The sequence below is a fragment of the Carettochelys insculpta genome, chromosome 6 (assembly GCF_033958435.1).
Source record: "Carettochelys insculpta isolate YL-2023 chromosome 6, ASM3395843v1, whole genome shotgun sequence".
Taxonomy (NCBI): Eukaryota; Metazoa; Chordata; order Testudines; family Carettochelyidae; genus Carettochelys; species Carettochelys insculpta.
This window is the reverse complement of record NC_134142.1, coordinates 47,347,820-47,370,345: the sequence shown is the minus strand read 5'-3', so window position 1 is coordinate 47,370,345 and position 22,526 is coordinate 47,347,820. Positions and strand designations below refer to the sequence as shown.

The window sequence follows — 22,526 nt, the reverse complement described above, 5'->3', positions numbered from 1 at the left end:
GTGACCTAAATCAGAATTTGAACTCAGGTTTCTAAAGGAGAGAGGCTAGTTCTGACTCACTTTATTAATTACAGCCAAAAGTTTCTCTTTATATCACTATGCTCTAGTACAGACAAAATACGTTGATGTAAATGAACATAATCACAACAAGCTAGATACATCCTCCAGTATCACTTTTTTGTGACTTTTACAAGTCAGATAATTTCACGTACTGTAGTAATATCGACTAAGAAAATATAGTTGTTCTTTGAGTGATTGCTCATGTACGTTCCAAACTGGGTGTCCACTGACACAAGCCCAGTTGCCGGAAGCTTTTTGCCCTAACCAGTAACCATAAGGTTGATGCAGCGCCCCTGAAGCAGTGCCCATATGGCGACCAATATATGCACAGCCCAACCCCCGCCCCCAACTCAGTTCCTTCTCACCACGCTACCAGTAGTTGGAGCTCTTGCTTTCTCTGTTCCAATCATTAGCTAGTAGCCTATTGTAGCGTAAACAGTTCTTTGAAGAAGTATAAATAGTTTTAGTATCTGATAGTTAGTATTAGTGTTTTAACTAATAGCCGAGGCTGGACTTCCCATCGTCCTTGGTGCCTTGGTGCTGGGGAATGCCTGGGTCCCCAGGCTTTAAGACTCGTTCAAAATGCAGCAAACGTAAGCCCAAAAGTGACCCCCCACTCAGCCTGTTTGATTTGATTGGGGGAAGGACACTTACATGATTGCGGTTCAGTTTGTAAGGCTTTTAAGCCCAGCACTTTGAAAGATAAGGCCCAATGCCTTAAAGTCCTCTTAATGGAGATGGCTCTTAAGCCTCAAGACTCTCCAGCAGGAGCAGAGAGTGCAGCCTCCTGAGTTCAAAGTGCACTGGCGCCGCTGGCCATGGTGCCACCTAAGCTCAGCACCAGGAGAAGGTGCAGGCACTGTTGCCTTCTTGGTGCCATTGGAGTCAATCTCTGGTGCCAAAAAAGAGGAGGTGGCACAAGAGGCATTGCTTGCCAAAGTCAAAAGTTCTTGCATGCACTGTCGAAGGGCATAAGGCGCATACGTTGAAGCCAGTGTGGAGCAGGAGCCCGCAGGCACTGGACTTGCCCTCAATACCAGAGGCATTTCTAGTGGCACAAAGACTTCTTCAGATGATGGTGCCAGGTTCTTCTTCATCTATGCAGGACAGACGCCGTAAACAGGGCTCATGGATGTGACACCAGCGCCAACCCCTGCACTCACATAAACGCCAACATTGACACTATATTCAGTGCCGAGTGCTCCGGTGCCAACCCAGCAACTGTGGCCAGTTTCAGGTGCCCTATGCTCCGGCATCAGCACTGCTCTAGGTGCACACATTGGTGGCAACTCTGATGGCCCCACTGTGGTCATCTGCCTCTGAATCAGCGTCAGTCACACTCCCTCCTCTTGAGCTCCGGACAGAGCGGGATCTTGAGAAGGTCGCCCCATAGCTGTCGTTCAGATGATACAAGTTGGCCTCCGGATTCACAGGCGACTCAACAGTGGCCCTTCTGGACACTGTGGGCATTTCACAAGGTGCAAGACCAGGCCATCGGAATGCCTTTAACAGTGCTGGGGGCCCTGCCGATCCCATGCTCGGCACTGTTGGCGTCACTGGGCACCCCACCACCAGAACAAAGACAGGAAGTGGCGGTCATCGTGGAGCTGCCTGTGTCTACCTCATTGGCATCAACCTTGGCACCATCATTGGCACTGTCGCAGTAGGACTGGACACTTTCGGTGCTGGTGCCATCTGCAATTGTACTTCCAGTGCCGATGGGGCAGGCACAAGCCCAGGCATCAGCACTGACTCAAGTGCAGGGAGCGGTAATGGTGCCATTTGTGCCATCTGTCGCGGCGCTTTCTAGCCAGCAGGTGCCTATGACAGCTGTGTCTATGGTGTCCCCTGGTTTGCTCATAATTTCCATGGGTGGGGGGGCAAGTATCTGAGCAGGTCACTACTGCCCTTCCCCTCCAAATGGAGGGACAAGGTCTATCATCATCTTCCTCCCCGGATAAGGCAGGGACAGGCTCATCAGCCTCACCTGTATTGGAGGATGGCAGGGAATTTCAACAGCTCCTTAGCAGCGTAGCCCAAAACTTGGGGGTGCAAGCAGAGGAGGTTGGGTATGAAACGGACCCTGCCACAGATATTTAGTTCTCCGCAGGCCCCATCAGTGTGACTCTGCCCTTAATCAAAACAATTGCCACTACGGCTAAAACAGTTTGGCAGGTCCCTGCTTCCACCCTTCCTTATGGCCCACAGGAATGAGAGAATGTACTTTGACCCATCCCAGGGCAACGAACATTTGTTCATGCACCCACCACCCAACTCCATGGTAGTGGACACTGCCAGCTAGAGAGAGTGCCAAGGGATCCAGGGTCCCTCTCTGAAAAAGAGAGAAGCTAAATGCTTGGACCTCTATGGGAAGGTCTCTTCAACATGAAGGTTTCAATTAAAAATTGCTAACCAGCAGGTCTCTGGTTAGCAAGTAAGCTTATAATACAGTCAACGCCCTGTCTAGGTTCTCTGAGATAGTGCCACCTGACGCCAAGCAGAACACCACGGAGGAGAACAAACTGATTTCGAGGGTGGCCCTGCAGGCAGCATTGGTGCTGCGGACACTGCCAAGGGGGTTAGGGTCTCCGGAGTGGCAATGAGCAGGGCGGCTTGGTTGCAGGTTTCCGGCCAGCAGATGATCAGGACCTCCCCTTTGATGGCCCTACCCTATTTTCAGATAAGACAGATAAAAGACTGCATAGTCTGAAAGACTCTAGGGCTACCTTCTGCTCCTTGGGCCTGCATACACCTGCCAACCAATGCAGGCATTTTAACTCCCGTCCTCAGCAAAGACAGTTTCCGCAGCCACAAAGGGACAACAACAGAAGGTGGAACAGGACAGGCAGGTGCCACTCAGGCCAGCAACCTCAAGGCCACTAAAAGCGCCCACAAGGGCTCAAGCCTCAGTTTTGATGGCCCGGTTGGGAGCGTCGGTTCAATCGCACCCACTCCAGCATCCCCACTTTTTTCATTCCGCCTATCTCCCTTTTACCATACGTCGTGCAGCATCACCACAGACTGGTAGATCCAGTGTACGGTAGAGAGGGGATACACCATTCAGTTCTTTTCCTACCCCACTTCCCAACTCCCTTCCCTGCCTCTCCTCAGGGACCCCTCTGACAAGATCCAGTTACAACAGGAATTGCAATCACTCCTAGGTTCTGGGGCCACAGAAGAAGTTCCTCCCAGGTTCAGGGGACAGGGGTTTTATTCCCGGTATTTCCTAATTCTGAAACCAAAGGGGGTCTTGAGACCCGTTCTGGACCTAAGAGGTCTGAATGAGTTCGTGAAAAACACAAAATTTCACAGGATATCCCTGGGTCTCATACTCCCGATGCTGGTTCTATCATTGGTTCACGGCTCTCAACTTACAGGATGCATATTTCCATATTTCAATCTACCCTCCTCACAGGAGGTTTCTCAGGTTCATGGCAGATGGTGACCATTATCAGTTCACAGTGCTGCCTTTCAGTCTGTCTGCAGTCCCAAGGGTCTTCACCAAATGCATGGTGGAAGCAACAGCGCACCTACGCAGGCAAGGGGCGCAGCTGTTCCTGTACCAGGATGACTGGCTATTCAAGGGTCGTTCCAGGGAGCAGGTGATTCAGCATGTACAGTTGATCCATCAAACTTTTGTAAGCCTTGGTCTCTTGATCAACAAGGCAAAGTCAGTGCTGGTCCCGTCTCAGTCAGAGTTTGTAGGGGCACAACTGGACACCAGGTGTGCAAGGACATTCCTGCCGGACGCCTGGTTCAGGTCCCTGGGGGCCATCATCTGAGACATCCTGGCAGTTCCCACCACAATGGCCAGGTGCTGCCTGCATTTGATAGGTCACATGGTAGCATGCAACTTCATGGTACAGCATGCCACATTGAGAATGCACCCTCTACAGCTACGGCTGTATCGCACAGGTGTATCGCACAGTAAGAGACAGTTTAGACTTGGTTGTTACGGTGCTGACACGGACTTTGTTGACCCTGCACTGGGGTGATCCTCACAGGAGTCCCCTTTGCCCCTCAGCAGCCCTCACTTTCCCTAGTAATGGACACTTCAGATGGGGGGAGGGGAGCGCACCTGGGTCAGCTATGAACCCAGGCTCTTTGGAGTGTTTTGGACCTTTGGCTCCACATAAATATGAGGGAGCTCAGGGCCATCAGACCAGCATGCGTGACTTTCAAGGCCAATCTGGCAGGACACTGTGTGTCAGTCAGTACAGACAACATGACAGAAATGTACTATATCAACAAACAGTGGGGTGCACGCTCCTCTCCCCTGCATCATGAGACTATGATGCTCTGAGATTTCTTCATATAGTACAGCATCATGCTGCAGGACCTTTACCTGCCAGGTGTGCACAATTCACTGGCTGACCAACTCAGCAGGTCCTTTACGGATCACAAGTGGCCTCTCCACCCGGAGGTTGTTCATTCTATTCTCAGGAAGTGGGGCTATCCCCAGGTGGACCTATTCTTCTCTCACCTCGATGTGAAATACAGGACGTTTTGCTCCTACCACAATCTGAGCCGGGGGTCCTAGGCAGACACCTTTAGCGTCCTCTTGTCAGGCAGGCTGATGTATGCATTTCCTCCGATTTCACTAGTTCACAGGTTCTCTTCAAGATTCACTCAGAAGGGGCACTGATCATCTTGGTGGCACCGGCATGAGCCCATCAGCACTGGTACTCCTACACCTGTCGATCCACAAGTTGATGACGCTGCTGATCCGGCCGGACTTGCTGAAGCAGCAAGAGGGGAGATGGCAATATCTCAATCTCCAGTTGCTGCACCTCACAGCGTGGACGCTCCGTGGCTGAGGGACCAGGAGATGGCCTGTTTGGACCCCATAAAGGAAGTACTGTTAAGTAGTAGAAAACCCTCCATGAGGATGACTTATTTGGCTAAGTGGACAAGGTTTTTGGTGTGGGTGTCTCACAGAGGGTTATCTTCCTCACAAGCCCCCATTCCCTTGATTTTAGATTACCTATGCGGTCTGGTACAGGAGAGCTTGTCCCTCTCCTTGCTTAGGGTGCATTTAGCTGCTATTTCAGCCTTTCACCCGCGTCACAGAACGTCTTCCGTGTTCTCAGACCCTGTAGTCAAAAGGTTTCTGAAAGGTTTAGAAAGAATCAAATCCCAGGTTCAGGCACCACTGTCCCCATAGGATCTCAATTTGCTGTTAGCCAAGCTTATAGGGGCTCCCTTTGAATGCTTGGTTACCTGCTCTCTGATGTTTCTGAGTTACAAAACAGCATTTTTCATGGCAATCACCTCAGTCAGGAGGGTATCTGAGTTGAGGGCACTTTTGGTGGACCCCTTGTACACGGAGTTTCACAAGGATAAGGCTAGTAACAGAGATAGTCGTGCTAGTCTATATACTATCAGAACAAAATAGGGGCTCTTTTACATACTTTGCTTTATCTAATTGTTGACCTTCCCCCCTTCCTTCTGCCCCCCTCTGCTCTCTGATTTGCTCACCTTGATGATAATTTTTCTGATTTGTCAACCTTCATTACTATTTTGGTTCTCTGCCTTAAATATTGAGTCATTTCTGGTATGGCTATGATCTGAAGAAGTGGGTCTGTCCCATGAAAGCTCATCACCTAATAAATTATTTTTTTAGTCTTTGAAGTGCTACTGGACTGCTTTTTTGTTTTGAAGGATAAGGTTAGGCTGAGCCCTCACCCCACATTTTTACCTAAGGTTGTCTCCGCATTTAATGTTAACCAAGACATTTCCCTACCAGTATTTTACCCAAAGCCCCAGGCCTCCACACGGGACCAATGTCTGCATACCTTAGACATCAGAAGAGTACTGGCCTTCTACATGGATAGGACTAAGCCCTTCAGAAGAACACAGCAACTCTTTGTGGCAGTTGCTGATACAATGGAGGGCCTTCCGGTCTCCTTCCAGGAGATTTCCTCCTGGACAGCAAAGTGCATCAAGGAGTGTTACAAGCTCCCAGAGGTTCCTCCCCCACCAGTAAGAGCACATTCCACGAGAGCGCAGGTGTCATCTGTGGTGTATTTGGTGCAGGTGCCTATCCAGGATGTGGGTAGGGTGGCTTCCTGGTCCTCAATTCATACGTTTACAGCACATTACGCTTTGACACAACACACACTAGAGCTGCGTCTACACGTGCACGCTACTTCGAAGTAGCGGCAGTAACTTCGAAATAGCGCCCGTCGCGGCTACACGTGTTGGGCGCTATTTCGAAGTTGAAATCGACGTTAGGCGGCGAGACGTCGAAGTCGCTAACCCCATGAGGGGATGGGAATAGCGCCCTACTTCGACGTTCAACATCGAAGTAGGGACGTGTAGACGATCCGCGTCCCGCAACATCGAAATAGCGGGGTCCTCCATGGCGGCCATCAGCTGGGGGGTTGAGAGATACTCTCTCTCCAGCCCTTGCGGGGCTCTGTGGTCACCGTGTGCAGCAGCCCTTAGCCCAGGGCTTCTGGCTGCTGCTGCTGCAGCTGGGGGTCCGTGCTGCATATACAGGGTCTGCAACTAGTTGTTGGCTCTGTGTATCTTGCACTGTTTAATGAAAGTGTGTCTGGGAGGGGCCCTTTAAGGGAGCGACTTGCTGTTGAGTCCGCCCCGTGACCCTGTCTGCAGCTGTGCCTGGCTCCCTTATTTCGATGTGTGCTACTTTGGCGTGTAGACGTTCCCTCGCTGCGCCTATTTCGATGTTGGGCTGAGCAACGTCGAAGTTGAACATCGACGTTGCCGGCCCTGGAGGACGTGTAGACGTTATTCATCGAAATAGGCTATTTCGATGTCGCTACTTCGAAATTAGCTATTTCGATGTAGCGTGCACGTGTAGACGTAGCCTAAAAGACGTTGCAGTGGGCAGGGCTGTCCGGCAGTTTGTTTGGGGCTCTGACCCCATCTCCTAGGCACTGGCTTGTATTCACCCAACTTGGAATGGACATGAGCAATCACACAAAGAAGAAAAGACAATTACCTGTTCTGTAACTGGTGTTCTTTGAGATGTGTTGCTCAGGTCCATTCCAAAACCCTCCTGCCTTCCCCACTGTTGAAGTAGTTGGCAAGAAGGAACTAAGTGGGAGATCAGATGGCACATATATTGGTCGCCTTATCGGCACCACTCCAGGGGCCGCCACACCGACCCTATGGCTACTGGCTAGGGCAAAAAGCTTCGGGCGACTGGGCGTGTGCCAGCGCACACCCAATTTGGAATGGACATGAGCAACACATCTCTAAGAACGCCAGAACAGGTAACTCTTTTTCTATCACTCTGCAAACCTCATTCTTCCTTATGGTTGTTGTGCAACATTAAGTCAACGATTGTTAATTCTTACGAAGGCAGATAAAGGGATAATAGTGTCTCAAAGCACACAGGCACAGTAAGCTCTTTTATATCCAGCAGCCCTGGGACCGGGAGGTTGCTGGATATTCAAATATTTTGGATAATAGAGGGGTATACCTAGCAATGCAAAACACTAAAGAAAATCAAGATCAGATATTACAGAGGTATAAGTAGCAATTCATAACAGTAAAGAAAAACAAGATAAGATATTAAGAAAAAAAACAAAAATGTATGCAGAGTACGTTATTTACCAACAACAGCAGTATTGTGCACTTAAACTTATACTGTATTTGCTATATTTATTTGTATTTACTTCCACTATATCATACTTATGGAAAACGTCATTAAAATTTACTTATGGTTAAGATGCCAGATACGAAAGAATTTATTTTATAATCTTAACCAAGCCATAACCCTTTACAGCTTGACTCTGAAAACTTCATGTTTGAAATATTATTACTAATTGTAATTTGCAGTTTGAATATGTATTTAAATGACTTTTGTGGTCCATAGGCTTGAAGCACCCTCTTGTTATTTTGTTAAAGATTTCAATATTTATGTGATAAAATAATTCAAGACCATTTACTTATTTCTTACAAAAACCGTACAGTATTTTAAAAGATTAATGCAAACATTCTTAAAAAAAATTTTGGTAGAACAAAGTAAAAGGCTTTCAGTAGACTTCAAAACTACTGATTGCCCATAACTTTTAGCTACAAATGTGACTAAACCAAATGCAGGCATTTTAAAATATATTTTTCTAATATAATTATGTATTTGACTTCAAAAAGCACATTTTTTTTTTAATAACTTGCAAGGTTAAATACAATGGCAGAGAAATTGATTACTTATTTGGACACACAGCTTACCTGGCCTGTTCCAGTCTGTCAAGAAAATATTCAAAGACATTATTCATCACAACTACATCAGCACTTTGAAGTAGTAAAGCCTGAGTACAGATGTCTGAATGAAGTACCTGAAGGAGAAATAACCATATATAGGTAAAAGTTAAATGAACAGTAGAAGATACACAGCTTTCTAATAGATGTAAGGTCTTTCCTAGAACAAAAGTACGTGTGGCCAACATCTTCTAAGATAATATGAATTGTATCTCTTTTTATTAAGTAATATAGGGAAGAACTCATTAGGGAGAATGTTAAAGAATGTAGCCTTATTTCCTCAGTAATTACAGTACTCAATTAATTATATATAGTAAATAAACACACATTACAGCTACTTGTATTTTTTGATCTTAGGAAATTACTGTCATATTTTAGTTGCCTGTGCTTTATAGTGAACGCCTATTTATTTCAGAAAAGGATTTAATCCATCTAAAGCTTTTTTATGAATCAATAGGTTTTACCTACAAAAAAATGGAACTTGCTTGTCCAGCAATATCACCATGGCAGGAGGACCAGCATCTAGTTGCCTGACTGGGACCAACCACATCAGGGCTCGTGTCCAGCAACCCCAGCCAGGAAGAGCACCTGAGCCAGGCTACAGGAAGGGGAACCAGTCAGGACCAGAATCAGAGAATTTTGAGGAGTAAAGAGAATTCGAAGTTGCCCAGGCACTTCAAAGTACTGGCAGGTTAGCCACGGCTACACACAATCCAGCACTTCAAAGTTTAACACTTCGGAGTTGCCATGGGAGAGAATTAGCTTAATGAAGTGCTGCATATGTAGCGCAGCACTTCATTCATAATCTCCCGACACCCTACTTACCATCCTCCCATTGAACTAGGGAGCTAATGTAGACACAGCCAAAGTGTAAGTTTTCCAAATATAAAAAAACCTCAAGAGCATACATACACATCCAGTCTCTAACGAATTACCAGAATGAAGCATTCAGCTGTATAGTACAATCTTATTTCTACTGATATATTTCAGACACATCAGAAGCCTTGTCTACACTGCAGCTAAGAGCAAGCCTCACAGCCCGAGAAAACAAATTCATCTCCGCAGCACTCAAGTTAGTACAAACAAACAGAGTGCTATATGCCCCAATATGCTCCATCCCCAGTGAAGGCTCAGACTAGCCACGCATGCCAGATCCACCTCATCCTCCAATAAATCTGTTAGTCTCGAAGGTGTCACAGAACTCATTGTTTTTGCAGACACAGACTAACACAGCTACACCTCCGATACTTATAAAAACAGTATTTTTTCAAAGATAAATCAGTACTTTGTTGCTTTGATTTTAAGCCAAACAAAAAACCTTAATGAGCATGAAAATTAAGAAAAGTTAGTTAAAATATACAAATTATAAAATGTATTTAGTCACCTTTACTCTGTCTGTGAATTGGTGCTTTGCTATTATCATTTCCTGCAATTGGCAAAAGTCTCCATTCATTTCCACTCCATATAGCTGTGATGCTGAGCTGTAAAGATAGCCCTAAAAGAAGAAAAGGAAATGTAATAATTAAGGTGCACGTAAAATGAATTCTTTTATATAAAGTGGAAATACTAATTTTTATAAGGTGAAAAATAAACAAAGGTTATGATGAAAACAAGGTGAAAAGAGGATATTATGCAGATTTGTTGAAAATTTTTGAATTTGTTTTAAAACATAGATAGCAAATGAACTAGAGTGAACTACACATTTTTGCAGAGTTAAGACCCTCTTTTGGCAGTTATAATTAATGTTTATGAATATCACCATGTAAAAAGAGATGAGAGCTGACACACCAAGAGAAGAAAGAAAAACCAAGTTATAGGATCCAGCTCTACTTCTACTGTTAAGATATATGAAAACTGGCATAAGGAAAGAGGGGAAAAGTTAGCACAAACCACCTTATAAAAATATATGTAAACAGGAGAGGACATTAACATATTATGTGTTGGGATTTTTTTTTATGTGCTGATTTGTTTTCTTTTGTGGGAAAGCAGAATCAATATGAATATCCAACACCACACTGTAGTATGTGAAAGTCCAATTTGCACCTATATGGGATGGAAAAGCTCAGAACAGGATTTTCCTGCCAGACTGAACAATGCTTCTTACAGTGTTTTTTTAAAAAGTCCATCTTATGTAAAAATGCAAAGCGTAATTTATTTCACCACTACCTCTAAAATGGAGGAAACAAATATTCTAATAATTATTCTAAAATCATTTACCTTTGGATGGAGACCAATCATGGAAAGTTTCTGTCCAAAAGGAGAATTTTTGAGAACATAGGAATGTCGGAATAAAATCAGCCTATAATGGGTAAAATGTTGCAGCTTTAACTATGACTTTCTCTACAACAAACTCTGTAACTGTGCTTAGCTAGCACAGAAAAGTTGAAAAAAAGGATGTATAATAAACATGCTACAGATGTTAATATACTGGAACTTGGTTATTAGCACTATCTGAAGCCCTTCTACCCTCTGGCTATAAAGTCAACCTGTGTAGATAAAACATGGCAAACTGCCACTTCTGAACTACAAGCCAAGAACATGATGAAAAGAGAACCTCTATTTTAACTTTATTGCTGCTTTATCTTGAGGCTCTCTTTCATTATAACAATATAAGTGATCCAGAACTTCAAAATAAATCCAAAAACCAACAACAAAATGTCATCATTTAAGAGCCCAATGCTGCAAATGTTCACATGTGGGAGTAACCTTATTCATATGATTAACTCCAAACTGGGTTATTTAGATGAGTAATGTGGGCTATATCCAGCCTCAAGGTGCCTGACTCTGGCCTGTAAGGGTCAGGGTTCTAGATCCCTCACTCCACAGTACGCCGGGTGCTGGTGACAGGAGCCTTGAGGCCAGACCCAGGCAAGTGGGGGCCAGGTCAGGATCAGGGGTTCCACACTGCTACTTTAAGGCTATGTCTAGATTGCAGGGATCTATTGGCAGAAGTTTGTGCCAGGAAACATCTTGCAAAAAAACTTGTGTCAACAGATATCAGAGGGGTAGCCGAGTTAGTCTGTATCCTCAAAAACAAGAAGTCCTGTGGCACCTTATGCACTAACACATATTTTGAAGCATAAGCTGTCATGGGCAGAGACCCGCTTCATGTGATGCACACACATACACCCAAAGTGGGTCTTTGCCAATGAAAGCTTATGCTCCAAAATATTTGTTCGTCTATAAAGGTGCCACAGGACTTGTTGTTTCTGTCCATAGCATGCATTGATCCGCTGTCACCAAAGAGTGGACAGAGAGCCCAGCCACTTTCTCAACAAAACCTCTACCCAGAACCAGGGTTGCAGGTCACTCCTTCCTTCTGGGAGCCAGTGCTGGAGCTCTGCAAAGAGGAGTGCTTAAAGGGACTGCTCAAGACAGCCAGTCCCCGACTCTGAAGCAGGCTTGCCTATGCCTGCGAGCTCCAAGTGCCTGTTGTGCTTGCCCTGCCTTTGGGGGCAACAGAGCTGGGTGCAATGCCAGCAGAGCTACCCTTGTCTCGCAATGGACCCACATGCACATGCTGCAGCTGCTGAACTTTCTGACAGTCGTCCTCTTCCTCCTCTGTGGCCATGTCTACACTAGCCAAAAACTTCGAAATGGCCATGCAAATGGCCATTTCGAAGTTTACTAATGAAGTGCTGAAATACACATTCAGCGCCTCACTAGCATGTGGGCAGCCGCGGCACTTCGAAATTGACGCGGCTCATCCAGACGGGGCTCGTTTTTGAAAGGACCCCGCCTACTTCGAAGTCCCCTTATTCCCGTGAGCAGATGGGAATAAGGGGACTTCGAAGTAGCCGGGGTCCTTTCGAAAAGGAGCCCCGTCTGGATGAGCCACACGGCAGCAAGCAGCATCAATTTCGAAGTGCTGCGGCCACCCGCATGCTAATGAGGCGCTGAATATGTATTTCAGCGCTTCATTAGTAAACTTCAAAATGGCCATTTGCATGCCCATTTCGAAGTTTTTGGCTAGTGTAGACATAGCCTTTGAGGGCAAGCCCCAGAGCACCTTTGGGGATGGCACCCTGGGTGCAGGACTTTCACACCTGCACACCTCCACTTCCAGCACCCTGGCAGCTCTGGAGGCACTGCACCAGTTCAAACTGGTGGGACCAGATGGTCATGGAGCAGTGGGCTCCAGAACTTTCACATGTAGAAGACCACCTTCCTGGAGTTCTGTGTCTGGCTCTCCCCTGCCCTCCAGAGACGGGACACCCAGGTGCAGCCCACCATCCCTGTGGAGAAACAGGGGGACAGGCCAAGGCCCTAACCCAGGAGATTAGGCGGGAGTCCAGAGTACCACGTGGGAATGGCCCCCGGTGGCTGGGACAGCATGTCCTGCCAGACGCTGGTGAGTGTCAAAGTGGGACATAAGCTGGTCCCAGGCCCACGACCACTGCTCCGTGATTTCATGTGCTGGAACCACAGTGCAAGGTCCTGCCCAAGCCAACAGACCAACATTTACAGAATGCCCTGTCTGCGCCCCCTCCTATGCCCTGGAGTGTGTGATGTACAGGGTACTCACTGGAGGGACCCTCGCCCAGCTCCAACAATGCCCAGGAGGTGGCTTGGCTGGTGGGGATGGGGTCCAGGATGAGGATGAGGCTGTTGGCTTCTGAGTCTGGCTCCAGAGGGGGTTGGGAGTCTGAAGCCTCCTCCTGTGGGGGCTCCTATTGCAGTGAGGGGCCTCAAGCCCCATGTCTAGGCTCAGGCATGGGTGTGATATGTGTCCCTACTCCCTGGATGGCACTGATCTCCCTGTTGTAGGGGCAGGAGAGTGGTAGTGCCCCCAAGTGTCGAGCAGTGGTCTTTCACCTTCACCCTTACCTGGTCTAGGGTGTACTGGGTGTGGCCCCATTCTGCCAGTGCAGTGGCCATTCTGCTATACATCTCAGCATTTCAACACCTGGCTTTGGGGTCCTGGAGGCTTTCCTCCTCCACCCACAAATCCAGGTGGCCTGGATTTCTGCCTCACTCTAGGAGGGGGCACACCATTTGGACCCTGGGCATGGGTCTGGGGCTCCTCAGGCAGCTCAGTTTTAGGCCCAGGGTAGTCTCAGGGGGCCTTTGACATCGATGTTTACTGTGACCATGCGGTTGTGAGGGTATGGGACACAGCAGATGGTAGCTCTGCTGCTCACACACGCTTAGCTTCCTGTCATGGGTTCCCTGCAGCTTTAAGAAGGGTTGGGGGTAGGAACCAGAGAGTGTTGATTGCTGTGGACAAGGTGGCACCGGGGGACCTGACCAGCATCCCGGAGGCCTTTTCTGTTGACAGAAGGCCCCCCGGAATAGCCAGACCTGCATTTTGTCAACAGCATTTTTCTTCATGGCGAACAGGGCATGGCTGTCGACAAAAGCACTGTGTTTACTGACTTACTGTGGACAGAACACGCTTCTCAATCTGGACTCCCTACATGTTTTGTTGACAAAATGGCCATTTGTTTAGGAAAGCAGCAAGCCAGTCTCTGGTATCAAAAAACATACAACACTGAGATAAGAGACAAATTCACATCAAAATCATCTTAGTACAATTTAAAAGTTCCCTGGCTTCTCAGTAGAACTTACCAAACCTAGCAGACTATGTGGCTAGACCAAGTAAGACAACATTAATTTAGTAATGTGAGACTGAGCAATAACAACCTAACGGGCAATTGGACTGTGCAACAGCAATATGCTGTACTGTTGGACAACAGATTTTCATGGTTTGTGGAGGCAAGATAATAAGTGAAATGGTGTTTTTGTCTTTGTGAGAAGCAGGAGGGAAACTGACTTTATAAGAAAAGAATCTCTCTTACTGGCTGGATGCTTCATACTATGGATGTGTTTGTGTTGATCTGACCCTTCAGAGAGAGATGCAAGTATGGAACAATGAAAACTGCCAAGTGGAGAATGGAAAAGTAGGGCACAGAAACATAATATGAATTCCCATGCTGGATTTTACCGCAAACAGCACTGCGCCAAGCCTGGAGCCAACATCAACCAGAATCTTTCCTGTAAGGTCAGGCAATGCATACTGATAAAGAAACTTCAGTTCCATGAGTGAAAAGGAATGAGAAATAAACTCTGAGAAATAAAAGCAGAACAGAACAAATGCATTACATGAACAACACTAACAATACAAAATATTCAGCAGAATACTACCCTTTTCTGAAACAGGTTTCCCCGTCTACCATATTTTAATTCTTGTTTCATGTAATTTTTTTTATTACAAGGCTCCACCAACCATCTGAGTCCGCAGTATTCTGACACAGAGTTTGTCTACATTTGAAACACTATAGCAGTGCAGCTGCAGCAGTGCAGATGTGCTGCTGAAGTCTTTAAGGGCAGGCGCAACAAGTTGGCATAGGTAATCCACCTCTCAGAGATGGTAGCCAGGTCAATGGAAGAATTCTTCTGTCAGCCTACGAATACAATGGATTAGGTCAACCCAGCTATGTGCCCCAGGGGTTTGGATTTTTCTACCTCTTGAGAGACACAGCTGGTTGACTATTTTTTTTAAATGTAGACTGGGGCTTAGTTACTAGATTAATTTAGCTGAATTAGCACCAGTCCTCTACTACAGAAACATGAACCACATAATTATTAGAGTTGACTGGAAAAAATTCAAAGTATTTTTCCATTGGAATTTATTGATTTGCCAAACTCAATGTTTGAGGGAATCCATGAGGACTCCTGCCTGCTTTCCTGCCAGCTCATATACCCAGGTCCTCAGCCCCTTGTCAGACTGTCTTGGCATCAGTGATTCACTCCCTTTTGGGGATAAATTTGAAAACTTTGGTTTTCCTTTGGAACTGGAACAAAATCAAATTCTGAAATACTGCAGTTCTTTGAGAAATGGAATTACGTTTCTCCACACAGCTCTACTAATCATTTACCTGAAAATTTCACTACAGATTAATGGCAGTGAACAACTCAGATTATTACATGAAGATGTGTGATCCTTGACTGACATCGCTATAGTCAAAAGCCTCTAGCATGGCCACAAGTATACCAGCAAAGCTGTTCTTTCGCCAGTAGAGGCTGAACTTCTCTAGTATACCAGACTTGGGAACTGATGGGTGCCGAACCAGAGAATCTGCCAAACCTCAGAAGGTCAATACTGTCTAGCTGCATTACTAGCACTTCCACTAATTACTGGGCTCTTAGAAAACACTTACGAGTAAATTAGAGCTAAACAGCACAGAATACGGAGCCAAGACTGGTGGTTTTAAACAAACTTTATGGGACCACGGGAAACTTGGTCATACCTATGGTAAGTGGACATCTGGCTAAGTAAATTCAAGCTGGACCACAGATGTTGCTGGACCAGAGTGCCAGACCAGAGAGATTCAACCTCTATAGCTTATTTTGCTTTGGGAAGGATGGAAAGGCTGAAAAAAGCCACACTGAAAAAGATGCCTAGTTTTTTCAAATATAAACTGCTTCCATTCTAGATGCATCTGGCTGGTATTGCTTGCTGTGATACCCGTATTGGTAAAGTATCAGAAGGGTATCTGAGTTAGTCTGTATCTTCAAAAACAACAAGAGAACCCTCCTCTGGAACCGCCACTCATGCATCTGACCAAGCAGGTCTTTGCCCGTTCAAGCTTATGCTTAAAATACCTGTTAGTCTATAGGTGCCACAGGACTTCTTGTTTCTTTATATTGGCAAAGCACTGCTAAACTTCACTTGGCCAAATTCCTCAATCAGCTGGATGGTCTGTTACTCAGCTAAGCTACTGCATGACTACTTTTAATAAATATAAAATAGCTACTTCTATTATGCATTCACAAATTAGACATTATCTATTTGACTTGCGCACTCACAAATGTTACTTACTTAAAGAGGCAGTCTTGTGTGAGCCACACACTACACAGTAGTTTCTACTCATTCTCCCTTCCTCACACAGTGAATCAATAATGTCATCATCATAAAGAAATGCATCAACATGAACTGTAGGCTCAGGCTGCTCACGTATCTGAAAAGAGACAATGAAATGCAAGAAAATCACAGCCAAATCTATTTCACTTACACAGTAAACACCCAATACACATGATTTTGACATGCACTTAATTTGTGTTAACGCAGGTTGAAATCCTGGGTATCCCAGGGCTGGAGGAAGCTAAGGAGAAGTCGCCCTGCTGCGGCTGTCTGCCTGCCCAGCTCCCCCAGCTGGGGGATCTATGGGACGCATAGCTGTGGTGGTCCTTCTCCCCGGCTTCCCCCAGGTGGGAGAACCAGGAGACAGACAGCCGGAATGCTGCAGCTTCTCCCTGGCTTCCCCCAGCTGTGGCAGCTGGGGGGGACAGATAGCCATGGTGGTGTGCCTTCTGCCCTGCTTCCCCCTGTGGGATGCCAGGTGAGCAGACAGCTGCACCACCATGGCTTCTCCCTGGCTCCCCGATACTGTGGGACCCAAGAAACTGACCGGCGCCAGTGCGCCAGTCAGTGTCCTGGCCCCCACAAGCCCATGGTAGCTCCTGGCTCCCCTCAGCTTGTGAGAAATTTTAGTTGCACAAGGTTGCCCAGGAATGCAACCCTCATGTAACTGAGGGGTCTACTGTATAGAGATCTGTGTTTTAAACAAAACCTAAATGTCCACACTGTGTCTTATATAATGTGTTAGGCCTAAATTACGTATTTCAAGTCCTAGAATTATGTGGCACTACTTCCTCACACACTCTCCAACATCTCCATTATTAAGTCCAATAAGCCCACTGGTATTTGTGTAGTTTATGTATTTTGATACTACATTTAATATGTATTTCTCCAAACTGCATGGCTAGACTAACCAAATTAAGCTAAGTTGATTTATATCAAACAAACAGATTTAAGAGAGGGATTGCACAGATTTATTTAAAATCAATTTAGTTAAATAAGTGTAATTCCTGTGTGTAGACTTGGCCTCCAATTTTCAGCTGACAAGTAGCTTGAAGGTCTGAGCTGTTGGACAAGAGACAACTGGGACTTTTGGTATCCAGGAGACAACTAAAGGTTATATATTCGGAAAGCCACATAGTCCCTCTTTTTTCTACATTCTGGACATTGGAAGAGATGACTTACATTTAGGGGGTCAGAAGCAGAATACCTCATTACCCACCCAGAAGCACACTGAGGTAATGGTGCTTCTCTTACAACTTAAACTGTTTGAAGAAATATACCTTCGTGTTTAATATTTCAGAATAAGAATCATCATTGATTAATGTGTACATAATTTTCAATCACATGGGGGTTATGTATTTGCCTTTTTATTATTTCAAGGAGGTTTATTTCTCAAGTATCCCCCTACCTTCTTTTTCCTTCCCTCAAGCACTGATGTACAGGCCCAATCCATTGTTTCAGTTAAGAACTACATGCGGCTCCTCTTGGACTGTATTTACTCTGTTCCTGGACTGAATAGAAGTGCTTATGTACAAAAGATGCAAATTTCTCCATCCCCACAATTGGATATTGCTTCTTACAGTCCCAAACATCTCAGGAAACAAGCAACTGGAAGCCAAACTTATATCTCCTGCATTGTAGTGCTACCACACCACTGCTCCTATCTTTTCAGTTTTCTTTTTATTTCATGTTCATACTGTAATACGGCCTAGAAGCCCCAATTAGAGATCATCATGCCAAACACTATATCCCATAACTAGGTTAGCTGCATTGTGCTGGGAATTCTACATGCATATATTTAAAAAAAAAAAAAAAAGAAAAAAAAAGCCCACAACAGACCCTGCCCTAAATGACTTACAGTCAAAGTATTCAACTGATTCACAATGAACAGATTTTCTCGAGGTCACACAACAAAGCAGTGGCAAAGTTTGAAAAAGAACCCAGTCCTTCAAATCCCAGTCCAGTGCCCTAACTAATTTAGGCCATACTGCCATCAGCGTTTCCATCATAATCTCTGAGTGGCACAGGAGAGAGAAATCAGAATGACAAGCTTACTTTCTGAGTTGCCAGATGCTCTGAGTCAAGCATTGCCTCAATGGGTAAGCAATTCCGAAGATCTTCAGCAATACTTCTGAGCACAATATCATCATTAGTCAGGATTAATTCATTAAAGTCATCTACAAAACAATTTAAAAAGTTGTGTATATCACAGGGACAATAAGTAATGACAAATATAATACAACTGTGATTTGTAAACAATGCTAGATGTATGAGGGTTTTATTTGAATCGTGTTTTCAAATTTTTTGTTAGTATTTTCAGCCAGAGACCGATTTAAATCCTAAATAACTTTGTCTCTTAAAATAAGCTATAGATTTTAAACTTTTTTCATATTTATAAACCTATAACGTACACGTAATACTCTGTACCCCACCAAAGCAATACTGTTTCAATCTAAGAGTATGTCTCCACAGCAGTGATATTCTGAGATAAACTATTCCAGAAGAGATATTCTGGAATAGTTTATTTCAAAATAAGTGCCAAACCATGGGAGGTCAATATTGTCTAGCAGCATTACCAACACTTCCACTGCCTGCTGGTCACTTAGAGGACTTTTAGAAGAAGTTAGAGCTAAATAACAGCACAGAACACTGAGAGTGAGGACTGGTGGCTGTAAACAAACTTTATGTGACCACAAGAAACTTGACCACATGCATGATGAGTGGACATCTGGCTAACTAAAATCATGCAGGACTACGGATATTGTTGGACCAAAGAGTGCCCATCTACAGAGGTTCAACTTGTACTTATCAGAAAGGTCTCTCTTACGTATAGATTCTATTTTTCAAATAAAATACACTACAGTGCTTATAAGGAAGTGACCTGGGCTCCCACGGACCTGGATGGGGAGGAGCTGCTCCCTGAGCCCTGGCAGACAAGAGTCAGGCCATACACAGCAATATATTCCATCAGAAGTCAGAGGACAGAACAGGAGGTATAAAAATGTAGTTTTGAAAGCTCAGCTAGGCTATAGCCACCAGCGGAGACATACATCTCCTGCCTACTAAAGTCAGGGACAATGCTTAGTTCAACAGATCAATTTACAAGACATCTTAACTACGTATTAAAAAACATAAGTGGAAAAAATAAGAATTTATTTTTCACATCCTATTTGTAGATTGTGTTTTTTTACATGGCAGCACCTACAGCCATAAAGATCTCCCTACTTTTCTCCTAATTTATCATCCCATTCTCCTATTTAGCTCTATAAGCAATTTCCTTTTAACCAGTGGTTTTTTTCCTCCAAAAAAAAAAAAAAAAAGCGGCAGAACTCAAACACCAACCCTCACTCCCCCCAAGAACCAACCTCCCACAAAAGTGGGAGCCCAAACAGCCCATGGGCATCTTAACCACGCCCCGTGCAGGGCCTGAGCTGCCCCACACAGGGCCTGAGCTGCCCCCTCAGCAGGGCCCAAGCCACCCCCTAGTGACTAACCAACCTCCAGCAGCTTAGCTGTTCTGCAGCAGGGCCTGACCTACCCCCTGGTCAGTTAGGGGTCCAAGCCATCCCCTGCATGGGGTCTGAGCCATTCCCTGCACAGGACCCAAGCTGTCCTCCCAGCAGCTTAACTGCCCCCTGCAGCAGGACCCAAGCCATCGTCTGCACAGGGCCTGAGCCACCCCCTCCCGCCCTCAGCACTCTAACTGCTCCCCAGCCAGGCCCAACCCATCCCATGTGGGGCCCGAGCCACCCCCCTCCGCACCAGGCCTCAGCTGTCCCCCATTTCTCACCTCCTCCCCAGCTCCAGGGCCACACCAGCTTCCCACCTCCCACAGCTCCAGGCCCAGTCCAGCCCTCCTGCTCCCCAGCTCCAATCCCACACCAGCTCCCTCCTTTCCCCAGCCTAATCACACACCTGAGTGAGACCCAGGCGGGCGGCAGCATATCAGCTGGTGGTAGGAGGTGGTGGGCGGCAGGCAGGGAGCTGCAAATGGCTCCTTAAATATAGCAGCAGTGGAAAAAAAAAGCAGCAGAATGCTGTTCTGCTGGCAAAAAAGCCCTGCTTTTAACCAGGAAGGACTAGGTGAAACTGCCTTTTGGAGCTCCTCCACATGCCATTCACATTAAGACCTAACCTAGCTTTAAACACTGGTATAAGCTGGGTTGCAATTATATTTATTTTTTAAAAAAGTAGGAACATGGATTGGCCCCATCCATTGAGAGTTTGTCTACACTTAAACGTTTCTGTTCACCAACGATAATCATTTTCTATCTAATTTTGTCTGTCTTACACATTTAGAGTGCAAGCCTTTGTGCAGAGAGATTCTGTTTTATTATTCTTTCACATAGTACCTAACACAACAAGAGAATGTTTTTAGGATTTTTAGGCTCTTCTATAATAAAACTGAACAGTAAAAAATCCCCAATACTACCACTAGTGGAAATGCTAGAATAAACAGGCTGGAAATTGAATACACTGTTCAGAACAAGTCTAGAAACCATAGTCGTTAAAATGCCTGGGGGCTGAGCCACAGTAGGGTTCCCACTGTTTCTATCGCTGATAGAGCTATACCATGACAACAACAGTAATTTTAAACACAGGATAAACACAGCGAAAGAACAGCTAAACTATAGTTTTAGCCTGGAATCATGTTGCTGAGTGCTCCTGAGCAAGCACGGCTTAAACAAAGCAGTCACTATTAATTAGTGCAAGAGATTAGCTCTTTCCTCCTGCAAAGAGCTTTTAATGTTCTTTCCACCACACTTCAAAAAGTGAAACCAAGACCGCTCTCAAGCCTCTCTTATAATGCTGCAGAACATTACTAATGGGCCTAAAGACCTGTTGGGCTTTATCTAAGATTTGTACAGGTTATTACAGTAAACTCTGTTTTAACCAGTATTTAAACAACCGGAATTCTCAATTAACTGACATTCCATCCCACCCCAGCCATTGATGCTGCTTCCCCTTCTTACTCTTAGGGCCTCCGTGCTGAGTGAGTGTGTGGCTGGCAGCTCCTACGCTTTCCTGCCCAGCATCCACCACCCAGAGCAGCTCCCCGCATGGCTATGCACAAGCCATGCAAGCAGTTCCCAGCCATCCCCAACAACAAGATAATTGGGCAGCAGTTGAGCAGGAGCCAGCGCTGGGGTGGCAGAGGGAGCTGAACTTTGTTATCCAGAAAACTCTCGGTTCCAGGGTTGCACGATATGAAAGTTTACTGTATTACGTGAATTGTGGTAATACCCAAAGGCACCAATTAGGATTGCAGCCCCACTCTGTTAGGCATTGTATAAAGACATCTAATCTGAAATCTGATCTGTGGTGAGTAACAAATAGTACAAATAGTAGGATGGATTGGAAGTGATGGAGAAGAGGTTAACAGTACCAACACTAAGTACAGTAGCGTCTCAACATTCGCAAGGGTTCTGCATTCAGAACCCTTGCGAATGTTGATCCTTCACAAATATGGGGATGCCCAAGGCCCCAGGGAAGTGGTGGCTGCTGGAGCTCCTGCCCAGAGCCCCGGGGGAAGCGCCAGTGGGATACAGGTGAGATTTTATTTGTAGGGTTAAAATAAATAACTAAATCTGGAGCTGCTGAGTTGTGCATGTTACCTGTGTAGTTTGCAGTACAGTAGGGTCTCACGAATTGCAAATTCCATTATTTGTGAGTGGCTGGGGCTGAGGGTAGCAGCGCCGGCAGCTGCCGCTTCCCCCTGGACCCTGGGCAGGAGCGCCAGCAGCCGCTGCTTCCCCCGGGGCTCTGGGCAGGTGCACTGGCAGCTGCTGCTTCCCTGGCGCCCCAGGTATCCCCATATTTGTGAAAAATCAACATTCGCAAGGGTTCTGAATGCGGAACCCTTGCGAATGTTGAGACCTTACTTTACTTAGTGTTGGTACTGTTAACCTCTTCTCCATCACTTCCAATCCATCCTACTATTTGTACTATTTGTTACTCACTGTAGATCAGCTTTCAAATTAGATGTCTTTGTACAATGCCTAACAGAGTGGGGCTACAATCCTACCCACTAGTTTTGTGATGCCTATAAATAATTTCCAAAGTAACGTTTGATGGCAGCCCCGGCCACTCACAAATAATTGAATTTGCAATTCCTGAGACCTTACTGTACTGCAAACTACACCCCATCAAACATTACTCTGGAAATTATTTATAGGCATCACAAAACTAGTGGATCATGAAGAAGGAGAACTGTGGCTTTACTGATCAGTTCAGGAAGGAAGTTCCATGCATATAGGACACCACAGAATATGGTGCAGAGATATTTGCTGGAGAAATGAAAATGAGTGTTTTAGGTTGTTGTCATCAATAAAGCAGACAGGATGGAAGGCAAACTGGATAAAAACAGATC

At 45.6% G+C, this 22,526-nt stretch overlaps 1 protein-coding gene across 2 annotated transcripts in view; it reads right to left on the bottom strand.

The window, feature by feature from the left end:
• The window catches only part of LOC142015344 (uncharacterized), a 39,457-nt gene that overhangs the window by 3,833 nt on the left and 13,098 nt on the right, over positions 1–22,526 (bottom strand). For both annotated transcript variants that reach the window (XM_074998819.1, XM_074998820.1), the window contains exons 2-6: positions 18,212–18,333; positions 16,115–16,253; positions 14,237–14,358; positions 9,677–9,787; positions 8,263–8,369 (exon numbers count right to left, since the gene is read on the bottom strand). In XM_074998819.1, coding sequence (XP_074854920.1) covers positions 8,263–8,369; positions 9,677–9,787; positions 14,237–14,358; positions 16,115–16,253; positions 18,212–18,333 — 601 coding nt within the window. The remainder of the gene's footprint in view (positions 1–8,262; positions 8,370–9,676; positions 9,788–14,236; positions 14,359–16,114; positions 16,254–18,211; positions 18,334–22,526) is intronic.